This window comes from Pan paniscus, chromosome 2, assembly GCF_029289425.2.
Source record: "Pan paniscus chromosome 2, NHGRI_mPanPan1-v2.0_pri, whole genome shotgun sequence".
NCBI classification, from domain to species: domain Eukaryota; kingdom Metazoa; phylum Chordata; class Mammalia; order Primates; family Hominidae; genus Pan; species Pan paniscus.
Window position 1 is genome coordinate 188,419,380 of NC_085926.1, and position 16,753 is coordinate 188,436,132.

At 37.6% G+C, this 16,753-nt stretch overlaps 1 protein-coding gene across 9 annotated transcripts in view; it reads left to right on the forward strand.

The window, feature by feature from the left end:
• The window catches only part of IL1RAP (interleukin 1 receptor accessory protein), a 147,456-nt gene that overhangs the window by 37,572 nt on the left and 93,131 nt on the right, over positions 1-16,753 (forward strand). For 8 of the 9 annotated variants that reach the window (XR_010111709.1, XR_010111710.1, XM_008978661.4 and 5 more), the window contains one exon: positions 12,375-12,439. The exons of the other annotated variant lie outside the window; for it this stretch is intronic. Coding sequence is in view for 6 of the 8 variants with exons in the window: in XM_034957893.3 (XP_034813784.1) it covers positions 12,375-12,439 (65 nt within the window). In the remaining 2 variants the exon portion in view is untranslated. The remainder of the gene's footprint in view (positions 1-12,374; positions 12,440-16,753) is intronic. 9 annotated transcript variants of the gene reach the window in all.

Genomic DNA, 16,753 nt, shown 5'->3' on the forward strand with positions numbered 1-16,753 from the left:
GATCAGCAATATTCCAAGTAAAAGTTGGAAAGATTGTTTCAGTTTTCTCAGTTCAGTCTGTTTAGTTCTTGTTTTGCTTGATATTTGTGAACACTACAGCTCTTTGAGTCCTGTACATTTTTCTTTTATTCCACTGTTACAATCTCCAAAGTTATCAAAAACCTGTATTTAAGAGCCCCTGTCAAAGTTCTATAGCTCATTATAAACAATCTTTTGAAAAGGATTAAAACAAGTCAACAATTGTCTGTGAATAACAAAATGTCCAGGGTAGTTACAGTTAGAAACACAATTGACAATGTTTGGTTATCTCTGTGGTTTACAATAACTTAATATAACAAGCTTGTTATGATTGATAGCATATACTCAGATATTAGAATTTTAGAAATTCCATACAATTTTGCAACATATATTAGCATTATTCACCAAAATATTTCCTAAAGAAGACTGAACATCATTTTGGCAATCCAACGTACCTAAACATGTTAAATAATCCTGTTTACCTCTCTTTTCTGGACACTCCAGGGGCCCTTTGAAGTATCCAAAAAGCCAGGTGTCAGGAAAGACAATTTTGTAACTAAAGTTTGATTTTGGGAAGCCTGATAAATATGTTAGAGGTTTAAAACATTTGATGTTCTGAAATAGAATTCCAGATTATGATAAATTATTTTACAAAAATGATGACTCAGGAACTTAGCAAGCAAAAATCCTTTTATAGCCCTTTACAGATTTTGCTGAAGAATAAATTAGTGCCTTAACAGTCCCTTGTTGTGCTTTGATTTCAATCCTTAATTTACAGAAAAACCATATAATACCTTTTTGAATTTAGTCAATATGTTCACACAGGGAATTTTTGCAAGATTAATTTTTACACTCCTTCTACTGCTTGTTTGAAGTTTTAGCTTTCTTATCTAATTTAAAATAATTCTTTAATCCTGGGCAAGAATTTACATTTTTCTCAAAGATTAAAGTCACATGAACTGAAAGGTACCACAGCTTTTGTCTTCCCTTTTAAAAACATTTGATCCAAGTGCTTATCTTCCTTTAGGACAATTAATTAGAGCTTTTTTTATAGACATCACACACAAAACACATATACAACTACACCCAGTCCCCACAAGATCCTTCATTTGGCAATCTCATATTTGGATTATTAGCCTCTGAGTGCTTTAATTTTGGGGGTTCCATGAGAAAAACAGAGGTCTTTCCCCTCTCTTGCATACATTAAAAGTGGTGAGGCAAAATGGAGAAAAATAATTTGGTTGACTGAAAAAAAGAAAAAAGCACTTTTTCCAGAAAAACAAGGTCCAAGAAAAGGAAAACATAAAGGCCTTTTAAATATAACTATAACTTGGATATCCACTTTTAATTAAGCTGAGCGGTCCTTAAGAAAATCCTTTTAACTCCCTTAATACTCGACAAGTGGCCAATATTTCTGGCTTTCAGATTTTACTAAAGGCTCAGAGCAAGGAAAATCCAATGCAGTTTGTGGAGGGGAAGGGAATCAACAAATAGCAAAAGCAAAAAGGTCATACAGATATCAAACCCTGAAGAACTCATTTCCTAAGCCAGGATTGAATCCCGGCCATAGGTAAGCTAAATAAAGCCTTGCCATGTTGTGCGCCCCAAGGACGTACAACAAGATGGAGGCCCGCAAGGAAGTATTTTACAGACCATACAGAAAGACTGCAAAGCACACCAGACTGGCTACAACTTAAGACCAGCCTCACAAATCCTTTTTCATAATTAAAACTTTACGGAGAATATAAACATTGATCTTTATCATTCCTAGCCTAGTAAAATGTCTTCTAAAAGGAAAACACAAACAAAAAATAAATAAACAACAACCACGCTTAAAAGTCAACTCCTGACCTGATGGAGAAAAGGAAAGAAAAAAAATTTTTTTAATGCCTGGGAAGAACCTCTTATTCTTATGCAAATGCGTTCCTCCACCAGGGAGAGAAACTTAATTGCTCTCCAATGGGGTTGAACCCCTTGGCCAAGGGAGGTGAAGAGGCCATGGATGCATAGCATTCCCCAGCCCCAGCCGGGATGGGAGGGGGAACGGGGAGCTGCCGTTTGCCCGTCCATCCAGAAAAAAGAAGGAAAAGGCCAAGGAAAGGCTGGGTTGGACTGAGGCCGTCTTTTCTGACCCCTGAGCGTGACAGTGGTGGGGGCACAGTTTCCTCTAGCCTCAGAAGTCTGAGGATGAGAAGGTTTAGAAATGAGAGGGAAAGAGATTTCTTGTTTTGCATCTCACTCACCCTTTCTCAAACCCCATGTTCTGGGCACCAAAGATGTTGTAGGACTTTCTCCTTAGGATTCTTGTTACACAACCAGGAAAGATTAGGCTCGCAGACACAGAGAAGGGTGAGAAAAATGGAATTTATTGAGCAAAAAGGAAAAAAAAAGGGAAACGAGCTCTCAGCAAAGTGAGAGTCCTGCTAGCAGGCTTCCCGCCTCACAGATTGAATCCCTGGTTACTACCCAGGAACAGGAGAGGCAGGCTCCTCCCCCCTGCAAATGGTGCAAACTTTCATGGCTCCACCCCGTTCAACCAGTGTGCAGACCAGTTGGAGGTTCTCCTGGGGACCCTTTATATTTGGCTGTCTCAAAATAACTTTGCTTAATGTTGTGTTAAGCCAAGCGGACCACAGTATTCACTGGGCAGATTACTCCAAACCTTTAAAATGCCAGTGTGTATTGTGAATCTCCAAGAGATACGTGATATGTTACTTTTCAAACTTATTTTTCGGCCATGCAGTCCTTTTGCAGATTGCTCAGCACAGGACATGATAATTTTCATCTCGGATTTTGGAGGAATTGTATCCTATTTGGCCATTTGCTTTCTTGTTGTTTAGTGTGTGTGTGTGTGTGTGTGTGTGTGTGTGTGTGTCTCTAACTTTGCTCCCTACCTGTGAGATCCCTGATTAAATAAATGAACAGTGTGTTTATTTCTATATATTGCACAACTTCTATTAAAGTGTATAAAATAGGGGCTTAATAAATACATTGATTTGAATCAAATTTGATGCTGTAGATTCAGAAGCTAGGGAATTACAGGTTTTGTAGAGAAATCTATGAAAACTCAGCCACAATTTTGTTACTTCTGTCCTTTCTAACAGCTTGTAGAAAATGCCTTTCTCTCGAGAGTCTCATAGACAGGATCGTGATCTTCAGACCATCCTTTTGAATTAGAGAGGTTATTAGTGGCAATGTTGTTAAGTGAAATTTAAGGGGAGAAAACCTCAGATGGCTAAGAAACTTTTCTATGCTGGGAAAAGTAATTAATTTCCTAACCTGGAGGTGACTGGATCTTAGTCCACAGGTGATATGTCTGTTTTGGGCCTGTGGTGGTGATAATTTCACCTAATTCCCTACTTGAACTTCAAATGGTGTCACATTGCCCAAGTGATGTGCTCCTTCCTCCCTCCTCTCTACTCCGCTTCCTTCTCTACTCCCTACTCTCAGGTGCTTTGAAATGCCTCTGCTGCAGCACTGTTCTCTATACTGTGTGGGGGGAGGTTTGGATGAGAAGAGAAACATATAATCTCAAACATACAGAAAAAGTTACAGTACAGCAGAAAGAGCATTTTTTTCCTGATCCATAATCCCAAACATGTTTTTATAGCCAAAAGATTCGTTTCACGATCAGGCATTGCATTTAGTTCTCTTGCCTTGCTTCCTTCAGCCTGGAACAGCCTTTCCATTTTGCATTAACTTCCTACCTTGATACTTTTGAAATTTACACACCAGTTGTTTTGTAGAATGTTCCCCTTTGGGTTTGTCTCATGTTTTTTCATTGTTATAATTAAAAGTATGTGGTTTGAATACCTCCAAAAATTGCAAGCTTCATGAGGAAGGGGATAGTTTCTCTCCCTCTTCCTCCAGACTGTCCAGAGCATGATACATATTTGCTGAGTGAATTAAAAGTAGTGTTTGACCATCTCATCATAAATTACTCCTCCTTCCAGCCTTGAAGTTCCCTGTCACATTCTGTGTTGGATTTAATTTGCTTCCTCGGTTTAAAATTATCTATCTATCTATCTATCTATCTATCTATCTATCTATCTATCTATCTATCTATCTTCTATCGTTAGTTCTGTATCTTTCTGTAACCTCTTCCTGTTGTCTTAAATACGCTTTAACCAACGAAAAAGTTTTTCCACATTTTTTACAGAAGCACAACATATTGACAGTACATAAATATTGTGTTCAACTTTTTCATTTTGTTTACATAGGCATCATCATGTGATCACCATCTAAGAACTAGAACATTAGCAGGCCCTAGAAGCCTCACTCTTGCCCCTCCCTTTAATATCTCAAAGGTAATTCATTTTCTGATTTAAATTAAGCAATTTATAAAATATTTCCTTATCGACTTTAAGTTCTCTACCCCTTCAGTTTCTTTCAAATTTAAACAAAACCAAGCAAAAAATTTAGCTTATTTCATAATAAACACTAATTGTCATAATATATAGCATTATATATATATATGTATGTATACACACACACACACACACATATGTATGTTTTCACATGTCACATCCTTTGATCCTCTCCATCTGCCCTATGAGATAGTCAGGACAGGGATTTTTACTGCTATTTTAAAAATGAGGATATGAGGCCTAGAGAAGGGAAACCTCCTGAGCCATGATTTTTCCAATTTCCAATTTCATCATAGAGCCTATCACAGTAATCTTGGCTTTTCTGTAATTTGTCAAGGCCAGACTTGACAACTAAAACTATCTTCTTTGAAATATTTTGAAAATAGAGCACTAAACTTGGACCTAGTACACACAAAGTGTAGGGCATGGCAAGTTTTGCCAAATACTCAATGGTCAACTTGAACCATGTAATTTGGGCTCTTTTTTGTAAATAATATTAGTGGTAGCTCACATTGTCTACTACTTCATAGTTCCTCAATTATTTCACATCTATTATCTCACTTAATAAGAGTTGATGATAAACAGCATTTGCTGAGAGCAATTTGTGTTCCTGGATGGTGCTAAGCACTTTACAGCAATTGTTAAGACTTTCCTCTCAACAAATGGTGAGGTAGTTGTATTAGTTTCTATCATTCCCCAGCCTCAGTGTCCCTAAGTAGAGAAATACTTAATCATCAAATTGTCCTCTGGAGAGAGGGTACAATGGAACAATTCCTTACCTTGTTTAGAAGGATCCATGAACCCCTAGCACATCGGTCTTGAATTAACCATCAAGACAGTGAGCTAGTTACAGATCTTCCTAAGAGGTCAGTATGAATATTCCTCACCTCTTCTCTCAGGCTCTCCAGTATCACACAGTCAAACAAACTAGGAACTGCAAGTTCAGTGCTCTTTTTAAATTGCTCTTTCACCTTCCACTCACTGAAAACCCAGTTCTAGTTCACCCTTGTGAGGGACAGGACTTCATGATGGTATTTCTTACCTCACCCCACAGAGCATGTTGCTATTCAAAATATTAAAGCACAAAAGGGAATCAATCTGCTCACATTCTATTCCAAGCTTCTAAAGATGGCAGGTGGTATATTATGTATATATGTCCTCTCAGAGTGCTGAGCACTTTGAAGCTATTTCCTAAAAAGGGAGAAGGCAGTATCTAAGAGGAGTGTGCTAATGTTTTCTTATGAACTTTGACTCTGCTGTTATATCAGTAAAGGTTAGCAGTACTGGCTTGGTAAGCTGAAAGTTGGGGCATTTCATTGATCTCTCCATGTACCTCCACTGCTAGGCATTTCTGGAATATTCAGTGCTTAATGACAAGGCTGTGTTATTTTCAAAGTAAATGTTGAAAATAGAAACCATATTTAGGTTAAAACACCTTTCTTTAAACTGTCAAAAAGGCTCCATAAATCATTTGTTGAGTTTTTAAAAAGAAAAATCATACCACTTAAAATATATTTCTAATTAATGCACTGTAACATTAACTTTTTTGGGAGTGCAGCTCTTTGAATATTAACTCATGTATCGAATCAAGTAACCACTGTGACAAACAGGATACAAAACTGTTCTGTTTCTCCAAACAACTCTCATGTGCCCTTCTTTTGCAGTCATACTCTCCCATTATCCCTAACCCCTTGATCTGTTCTCGGTCACTCCAGTTCTGTCTTTTTGAGAGTGTTATTTAAATGGAATCATACAATAGGCATCCTATTACGGTTGGTTTATTTAATTCAGCACAATGCCTTTGAGATTCATCCAAGTTATTATATCAACATATATAATGCTCATTGCTTAGTATTGCTGAGTATTATTCTATTTTTTTGGATGCCACAGAATTTGTTGATCCATTCACTTGTAGAACGACAATTGAATTGTTTCCAGCTTTAGGCAATTAATAATAGGGCTTCTACAAACATGCAGGTATAGCTTTTTGTATGAAAGTAAGTTTTCATTTCCCTTGGACAAATATCCAAGAGTGAGATTACTGGGTTGTATGGCAAGTTTATGGTTAGCTTTATTAAGAAACTGCTGTTTTCCAGAGAGGGTATATGGACATTTCATATTCCACCAGTATGAGAGTTCCAATTGCTTTGCATCCTCTTCATCACTTGGTATTGTCAGTATTTATTTTTTAATTTTAGTCATTCTGAAAGGTGTATTGTGGTATCTCCTTGTGGTTTTAATTTGCATTTCCCTGATGGCTAATGACATTGAATGACTCTTCATGTGTTTATTTGACTTTTGCATATCGTTTTGGTAAAGTGTTTCTTTATGACTTAAACATTTTAAAATTGAGTTGTTTCTTGTATGATTCCTCCAACTTTATTCTTCTTTTTCAAAATTTTTCTCAATGTCTTAGGGCTTTCTATTTTCATATAAATATCAGAATCAGTTTCTCTATAGCTAGAAAAAATCTTTCTGGGATTTTGATTGGAATTAACTAAATCTGTAGGCCATCTTGGAGAAAATTGACTTCTCTATGTTGAGTTTCTCAGTTCATGAATATGGTATGTCTCTTCTATTATTTTCTAGTACCATTTTAACAAATTACCAAAAACTTAGTTGCTTAAAAAGCACCCATTTATTGTTGCACAGTTTCTGTGGGTCAGAAGGCCAAGAACAATGTGGCTTAGCTGGTTCCCTGCTTAGGGTTTCATAAGGCTGAAATGATGGTGTCAGAAGTATTGTGTTCCTTTCTGGTGACTCTGGAGATGAATATATTTCTATTCCTTTAATAGTTATTGGACTATTCAGGTCGTCTGTTTCATCTTAGCTGAGCTTTAGTAGTTTGTAGTTTTTGAGATGTTAGTCCATTTTATCTAAGTTGTGGAATGTATGAGCCTAGAGTTTGTAATATTGCCTTATTACCATTTTAATATCTCTGTGATCACTAGTCATGTACCATCATTCATTTCTATTTTTAGTGATAGTACCTTTTTTCCTTACTTAACGTATCACCTGGCTTGAGGTTTATGTTTTATTGTTCTTTTCAAAGAACTAACTTTTGGTTTCTTTATTTTTCTATATGTATATATTTCCTGTTTTGAAATTATTTGATTTCTACTCTATAAAATTTCCTTTATTATGCTTGTTTCATTTATTCTTCTTTCTGTAGTTTCTTAAAGTGGAAGATTAGATTATGGGCTTGCTATCTTTCTTCTTTTCTAAGATAAGCCTTTAGTGCTACAAATTATCCTCTAATGACTACATTAGCTGCATCCCACACACTTGGTATGTTTTATTTTATTTTTGTCAAGTTAGAAATATTTTCTAATTTCCCTTACAACTTTCTTTTTAACCCATATATACTTTATTTTAAGGCATGTATTTTAATTTTGAAGTGTTTGGAGATTTTCGTATTATCTTTCTGTTATTGATTTCTAGTTTAATTCTATGGGGAGAGAACATACTTTGAATTCTTTTAAATTTGTTAAAATTTGATTTATGATACATGATACGGTGTATCTGGTGAATGTCCTATTGAAAAGAATGCCTTATTTTTTACTTTTGGTATCCTCAAACAGTTGTTCCATAAAATATACCCACGTTTTATAACTGCAAAGACAGGATGAAGAATATTTACTTCATTTTACCCCAAATCAGAGTCTTCCATGTCACTTTGCCAAAACTTTCATTTGCTGATAAATATTAGATTTGAAAGATTCTGCACAAGGATCCTATTTTCAAAAAAAGCCCTATAAACTCCACAAAAGACTGATGATGAAAATAACTCTCATGTCTTACTAAATGCTATCCCTTTTGTGTAGAATGGAATAATTAGTAGCTTTTCCTGTTTTCTTCAAAGGCTTGTTCATTATATCTTAGGTAACCACAGAATGCCAGACCTACTCAGACTTTTTGCAGTAACTTAGAGAAAATAAAAGGAAAGATCTGAATGGGATTAGGGCAGGATTGGGACTCAAGGAAGTGATTTGACTACAGGGTTGACCTTTTATGGGGATGGCCTTCTGGGGTGTATTCCTTGGCGTGAATGGCCAAGTTTTCAAAACTGCGAATGGTCGTAGTTTTCAGTGGGCAGGTCATAGAAAAGGGTGTCAGTCAACCATGGCAGAATGAAGGAGGTTTAGCAGTTTCATGGTTATAGGAGGTTTATCTAGCTGACTGCAAGTCTTTACAGGGACATAAGGTAGGCTCCTGGAAGAGGGTGCTGACGAGCACCAGGCTGAAGGCCTAAGTGGGTGTTTTCTGAGTATAGAGCTATATATGGGATCAGGAAACTGAGGGACAAATCCAGTCCTGTGATCTGGTGAAGTGCTGCTGAGCGGAAGGCAGGCAGAACAAATGGTGATTCATGGCAAATCCCACCCTTGGCACAGCAAACCTAGTTTCAGCCTGTCACCTGCGGGCTAGGTGAGAGAATTCAGTGGTCAGAGTGATGCAGATAAGGAGATGCTAATGATTACCAAGTCTAGAGAATGCAGACGATAAAAAGTTTCATATGCGGAAGTAGATGTTAAGGTGCTGAGCACGTTAAGACCCATCTTTAACGTTGTCGTCGATTACAGAGAACTAAGTACATTTTAAATCTTCTTGCTAAATGATATCGGCATTAAAGTTGATATACTGGGAAACAATAGGATTAAATATGACAGATGTACCAAAACATAAGGGAGGGAGTATGAGGATTATCATGCAGTAAATTACATGGATAATGCAGGAAAGGCTGGGAATATATTATATGTAGGTTAGAATCATCTGAAGCAACAGCAGGGTCTGTTAGGCCCCATTGCAATAATCTAAAGCTAAGCTCTAATTTAGACACTGAGAATCTATGTTTATTACCCATGTCCCTTTGCTTTCTGACAGTTCCTCCATCTCTGACCCAGCACCCTCTCTAAGACGCAACAACCAAAAGTGTATTACTCTTTATGATAATAAAATTCTAAGGCTGAATACAAGACAACGCTAAATGACCCGGCATTCTCTGAGAGGTTTCAGATCAGCCAAGCACCTCCCAATAACATTGGTACCTTTAATCTGTCAAAACCAGCCTGCTCAATCACGTTTCCTTTTCAGTCTGCTTTATTCTAATTCATCACAGGGCAGGACTGGCCCTGGATGTGTGTTCACAGACAGGTTATCTTTAGATTAGCTTTGCCGGTGACCTGACTCTTTGCTGCCTTCAGCATAATCCAGTTACTCTTGGGAATATCAATTAAGGCCCTCAATCACACTAATTAGAATGTCTTATAAATGTTGCCTTAGGAATTCAGCAGCTTATAAACAGGCAAACTGGGAAAATCTAGAGGTATGTGGGGGTTTTTAAATAGCTGACAGCAATTTGGGAGGGCGTATTGCTTTAGCATAGCTGAGAAGTGGTGCTGAAATTATGGTTCCCTGAATGCAGTGAAATCTCTAGTTGCTCTTTGCTGGCAAGTTTAATGCAGAATTATTAATTACATTTATTAATGACTTGGATGAGGATATAGGTTGCATGCTGATCAAGTCTGTAGATGTCACAAAGCTAGGAAGATAGCAATTATTGTGATAACAGATTCAGGAGCCAAAATGACTTCAAGACAGAATTTAGCAGCCATCTATCTAATACGCGCCTGGCAGTGCTCTATAAAGTACAATTTGAGGGTCATGTTGCTCCCCTACTCAGAAAACTTCGGTGACTCCTATTTGCTCTTTAAATCCCAAGCCTTTGGCCTGTTATTTAAGGCTTTGCCATATTATGATTCTACCACTGTCTGCTTTCCAACAAAATCTTCTATAGTTCTTTTTCTAAAACCTTGTGCTTGAGCAAAACTCAGTTCTTTATATACCATTTTCCATTTGTGTTCTATGCTTTCACTACCTTTGAGCATTATTCTCCACTGGAAGTTTCTTTTTCTCACATGTTCCTTCTGTCTCAAGTCTAAATATCCATACCAGTTCAAATGTCACCTCTTGTGTTTCGTCTTCTTTTATTGTCTTGGCTGGAGTGACCTCTTTCCTTTGCTAATCTTCAATAACACTTACCTGTTCCTCTCTATTTTTATCACTTTTTACTTCATATTGCAGGGTTTTTTTTTTTTGGTGCACATTTTAAGTTTCTGTTAGACCCTGCCTAGTGCTAGAATTTCTGTCTGGTAACTCTTTTTATCTCCTAAGTGTCTCTAGATGTGTGTTCTATACATAGTTGATGATACTAAAGTGTCTTGCTGGGGGTTCATCTTTACTGTGGAAAAGTGCCTTTAGAGAAGACCCTACATTTTGCCCATGAGAGGCTTCGTAGCTGTATCATAGCAACTTGGAAACTCAAAGGATAAATCCTTGAGGGGACGGATATTCCATTTTCCATGATGTGCTTATTTCACATTGCTTGCCTGTATCAAAACATATCTGGTCCATACACACACACACACACACACACACATCTGCTACATAACCACACACACACACAAACTAAAAAATTTGGAAAAGAAGGAGAAAATGCTCAATACGTGTTTTATTGAATAAATGAAAGACTGATGGAGATAAAAAGATTTCCCCAAGGTCATAATATAAGAGCTGGAAGGAAGAGGTGCTGGGAAGAAAACATCATTTAATTTATCAGATGAAACAACAGCTTGTGACATGACGAGCTCACCTGTGATTTGTGTACAACCAGGCTAAAAAAGGAAGCATGAACCAGAGATTTTTGGAGAGGTGTGGTCAAGAGAGGTGACGGGAGTTGGAAACTTGCATCGTCCTTTAGGGTGGCCACACCTCTTGGATTCCTTGTGTAGTTTATACCTTTTGTTATAATTTAATGCTCTTAAAATTGGCCCATTTTCAATGATGTTATATGGTCATCTTATTTATCAAATACCTCTTTGATCTGTTTAAGCTGCTGCATACCTGTGGTTGTGAAACTTGTGGCATAGGCTATTTGAGATAATAATCTTTGCAGTTAGCCTAATGTGGACATAAATACCATCTTTGTCACTTACTGGAAATATGAGCTGGACAAGTTATCAAGACCTCTGCAAGCATTCTTGTATGGCTGTTACCTTCGACACAGAAAGCAGAGTTCTTGAGCATGGAATTTCTGCATCATCTTCAGGTTTCAGTATTTATAACTCACAGAGGTTTTACCAGTGGCCAGATATTTCTTGGGTAGTAGAAAAAGAAATACTTCACAGAGCTGTCAAATCTCCAGGTCTTCAGCATTAAATATCATGCAACCAAATGTAAGGGTATGGTTCACAGCAGTTGGCTGTTTCAGCTGGTTATTAATAGGAAGGCGAAAGATCATAGAAAGTTGACTCCTCCCTCATCATTTCTGTCTTCCAGTGAGAAGAGGAGAGCACAAACAGCAGGGAATTAGATTTATATATTTTCCTTAATATAAATTCACAGTGTGGTAGATTGCAGACAAAGTCTGAATCCAGGATTTCTAGACTTTCTATGTGTCTATGTGTCACTAAAAGGGAAAAGTACCTGGATTGTAAAGTATTCCAACTAGAAATAGACCAAGGGAATGCAAAGAGGGGTAAGACGGTTGAATTTATCTGCCAGAAATGTAAATCCTGGTCAAAAAATCCAGATGAATATTTTTCAAGTAGGCAGTTATAGTTCAGTGAAAAAGAGAGAGTTGTGGAGTCAGACAGCTGGAGTTTGATCATAGCTCTACCACTTTCTAGCCAAAGGATCATGGTTATGTTATTGAAACTTGTCTCTAGCCAAAGGATCTTGGTTATGTTATTTAAACCTGTGTATTAAACTTCTTCATCTGCATGTAATATGGGAATTGAAAAAAAAAAAAAAAAAGAAACAAAATAAAACCTGTCTTATCGGTTGGTTCTGACAATGAAATTTGTTAATATTGTAAAATTCTTAGAACAGTCCCTAGTCTATAGTCAGCAGGCATGAATGCTAGTTATTATTATTTCAGCACTTGAAAGTAGTAAGTGATTTCCCTTACCTTTGTATTTATGGTTACAGGATGACACTTCTGTGGTGTGTAGTGAGTCTCTACTTTTATGGAATCCTGCAAAGTGATGCCTCAGGTAAGTGAGTGGCTTTTGACAATGTATTAAAATGCAAGTCATGTGTAGGGTAATGAGTCCACTCTTCCTGAGAATGAATTTAAATAAACATAATGTTATTCATGTCCATTGTCTTCTGCGGTAGCAAATAATCATAAAGCAGAATAATAGAATTTTGATGATGGAAAGAACCATTGCTGTCTCTAGTCTTCATGGGATAGAGTACACAGGGGGCAGTGGGCCACTGTGTTTAAACACAGGCATTTTTCATTACCTTCACACTCAGCCAACTAGCATATTGCTTTTTTCCCTTACCTCAGGTCCTATGGGGGAAAAATGGAAGTGATAATAGCACAATCTGTTTTTCAAATTTGAGCCAGTGGTGGAAAAGCTATCAGTGGTAATAATCCATTGAGATGTTAAATAAAATAATGAGTTTTTGTCATATTGTTTCTATATAGGAAAAAGAAAGGATCTGTCTTTAGACTCATTCATTCTCTGGATGTTGCTTTATAAGAGGAACCAGCTAAGACCTTTATAGAGTTTGAAAACCAAACTCAGTCATCATGGGCCTGGATCACATGAAATTAGAGATGGAAGAGACTTGCTATTTGAAAGTCCATCTTTTCAGATCTCCTCTTCTTCCCAGAATTATGCCCAGAATCACTCTCTATCTCTGACTATTAATCATTACATTTCAGCCTATGTTTTTGGACTAATCAAATTCTTAGAAAGTTTTTAGTACATAAAACTGAAATTTGTCTCTTTGATTTTAGTATCTAAAACTGAAATTTGTCTCTTTCCAAACATTTACTTGGTTCTACTGCAGGACTGAAAAAAAAAACAAAAGAAAGAAAGAAACAAACAAACAAAGCAACCAAAACCTAATGCAATGGTTCTCTAATTGTAATGAAGGGAACCTAGGGGTCCTCATTTTATAAAGCTTTTCATGTAAAATTCCCCTGAACACCATAAACCATACTTTACATATCATTGCTTTAATTCCTTTTCTTTGTGAGAGGGCTTCTGCAATGTTAAGTTAGCTACCATATAACCATGACCTCAGTGTTCTGCAATATATGCCTTCGACTGTTTTTCATATGACATGGATTTGAGCTCTCCTACCATCCTGATCATCTTTTCTGGGTGCGTTTCAGCTTTTCTATGCCTCATAAAACATTGTATTAGAAACCAAAAATAGTACTAAAGGAGTGGTATAAGTAGGACAGAGTACAGCTCAGTGCTGAAACTAACGGTAACTTCTAGCCTTGTTGGCCCTTTGGGGCTTCACAAAGGAATGGCTGTAGATAACCGGGGATGTTATTCAGCTGGGATGCGCTAGGAGACAGCTCCCTGGCTGTTTAGTCCAGCATCTGTCCTGCTTGGTTAGGTGTCGCGTTTGATAGGTGAGTTTCTTGATGTCCTGATTTTCAAATATGTTACATATAATTCTTGATTTTAGTTTGTTCTTATTTGATTTAGTTCTATGTTTGAATGCTATCTGCTCACAGAGGCTTCCTTGACTATCTTAACTAAAAATCCCTACCAGTCACTCTCTCTCCCTCCATCCTGTTTTAGTTTTCTTTGTAACACTCACATTCCCTGATATTATATTAACCTTCTTTCTCTTCTCTCCTCCTCCTCCTCCCTCTTCCTCTTCTCTTGTTTCCTCCTCCTTTTCCTTCCTTTTTTTCTCCCTGAACTCCCTGTCCTTCCTCCTTTCCTGCCTCCCTTCTTTCCTTTCTCTCCATCTCTTTTTCTTCCTCCTTCCCTCCCTCTATCTTGGATTTTAAGCTGCCTGAGGGCAGGAACTTGTTCAGGAACTTTTGTTTGTTATCCAAAGACTCCGAATAATATTGACACATAGACACATAGCAGATGCTCAATACATAGGTGTTAAATGGTTGAATACATGTCCCTTTACATCCTTTCCCCTGCCCCCAGAGTGTCCAGTTTTAGAATGGAACGTGTTTGGGTTCATGCCAGTAATTCATCATGTGGTTTTATGTCCTCCCTCACCCTGAAGGAAGAGGGACAGGTGACTGTGTTGCCATTGCTGAAGGATCATGGAGGTTCCAGAAGCTAGTGAGTGCTGGTGCCTTCCCAGCAGTCCTGACCATGTTACTTTTCTGAATGACCTTTACTGTAATCCATCCAAGGAGTCCCCAGCCCCCACCTCAAGTGCTGTTGGTAAGAGAGCTTTCTACCCAGGAACTGTGACTCATAATTCTGCCAGGGGAAGCTAACTTCTTGAATAAGATAAGTTCTCATACCAGCCACATTGCGTCACCGTGGGAGCAGGAAACATGTTGTAATCCCCTCAGCCCATCTGGCACATACTCATTTGCCTTCCTTATGAAGAGGTGTATTGTGTCTGACAGTGATGCCACTTCCTAGTTGGAGGGAGAGGAACAAAAAGGACATGTTGTTGACAAAAACGAAAAGAGCAACTGGCTCTGGGCTAGTGGGGGAAGAAAGAAATCATTGCGCATCTTGAGGGATCAACCAACCTCTCTGCACATGAAAGTGTTGCCTTTTAGAAGGCATCTGTGGATGCTGACACATTTGTTGGTCTTTCATGAGGCTCTCCCTGTGCTCAGGTTCCCATCTCAACGGAAACACAGGTTGATGTGAGGAACAAAGCAGAAATGTTCTGAAAACCCTAAAGCAATCTACATGTGTATCATATTAGTAAGACATTTATTTTGTTCTGAGTCCTTCCATGTGGGCCTCTTAAGAGAATCCTCAAATATAAAAAAGAAACCATAAAAGCATAAGAACTTAGCGCCATGCAATGTGTTTTCACGTGCAGTGAACTGGCCGTGAAGTCATACGATTCTGACTTCCGATCATGATTTTTCTGGTAGCAGTACTGTGATCCCCTTATCCCCTCAGGAATGGGGGAGCAACATTTTCATCTTAGGTGATGATAAAAGCAAATGATTTTTTAAGAAAGCTTTATTTCCCTTTAAGGAATTAAAGCTTGGATAATTATAATAGCGATTCTATAATTATAATGTGCTAGTTATAGTAATAATAATAAAGCTCCCTTTGCTTAAAAAAGCAGTTTGCATTGTACATATTCAATGTCAGTCTCACACCCAAACCATGGGGTAGTCAGAGCTGTTGTAACTACCTTTGTTGGGTAAGACAAGTTAGGATCAAAGTGTTTAAATGTATTACTCGAAGTCACACAGCTATACTTAGCATGCTTGTGACTTCAACGAGTTTCTGGATTCCTGACATCCATATTATTTTTACTAAATATGCACCAGTTGGGGTCTATTAGAATATAAATTACTTAGAAAAAAGACTAAGATCTAAGGGATCACAGGTAATCATTCTGCAAACTGTTGAAGAACCACTCTGTGATAGGTTTCTATGCTTTGTAGGTAAGGCATATCTTTACACGCTTATCCTGCCCCCTCACAGCACTGAAACATTTTCTTCAGGAGGAAAATGATTGTAATCCAAAATTCAAACCCAATATTCCATTTTTTGCTTATTATAGTATTAAATATTTTCACTAATAAACTCGAAGAAGTTCTGTTTGTAAGACTTCGAAATGGAAACTTCAGCTCAATACACGTCTCTTTTGCTGTGCCTCATTGGCAGTGTGTCAGGAAGCTGAACTGTTAAAAGCTGCCTTTGGAGTAGACATAAATTTTGGAACCTGTGATCCCAAGTTGAGGAGGTAATAAAAATAGCACCATATAGAATATAGTGAATTTAAGAAATATTACCATATCAAAATTATTTGCTGCACAAATCACGTGAAAAAGAGAGTACACTGCCACCCCAAAATGCAGGCACACACACGGATCTTTGAAAAAGATTTTATTTCAAAGTCAACAGTTGACTGTGTGCCAGGTGCAGGGCTGGATTTCACACACATTATCAGTAACTTCACAGGAACTATTGTGTAGGGGTAGGGGCTGGAGACTCTTCTACCTGTTTGATAGTTTAGGAAATGAAGATCCAGGGACGTCGCCCAAGTGCTCATGATAGCCTGGCTTGCCTGATAGGGCCAGGCTGCCTTGACTCCAGAAACAGTGCTCTTTTTTATTTTTCCATACTATATTGCCTTTCTTTAGGACTGTGCTCTGCTACTAGAAGTAAGATCCTCTGATTCCTTTTCCATTATATTTCACAAAATTGGTAGAGAATGGAAATCATCTATCCAATGATTGGGAGTGAATTATACAATGCAAAATAAATAAATAGTAAAAAACACTGTGGTTTCCTAGTAATTGAGAGATTCAAGTTCTGTTTTACTCTGTGACTTGTTCGATGACAGTAAAGAGGTCATTTCATCACTTTTTGTCACTGCATCCT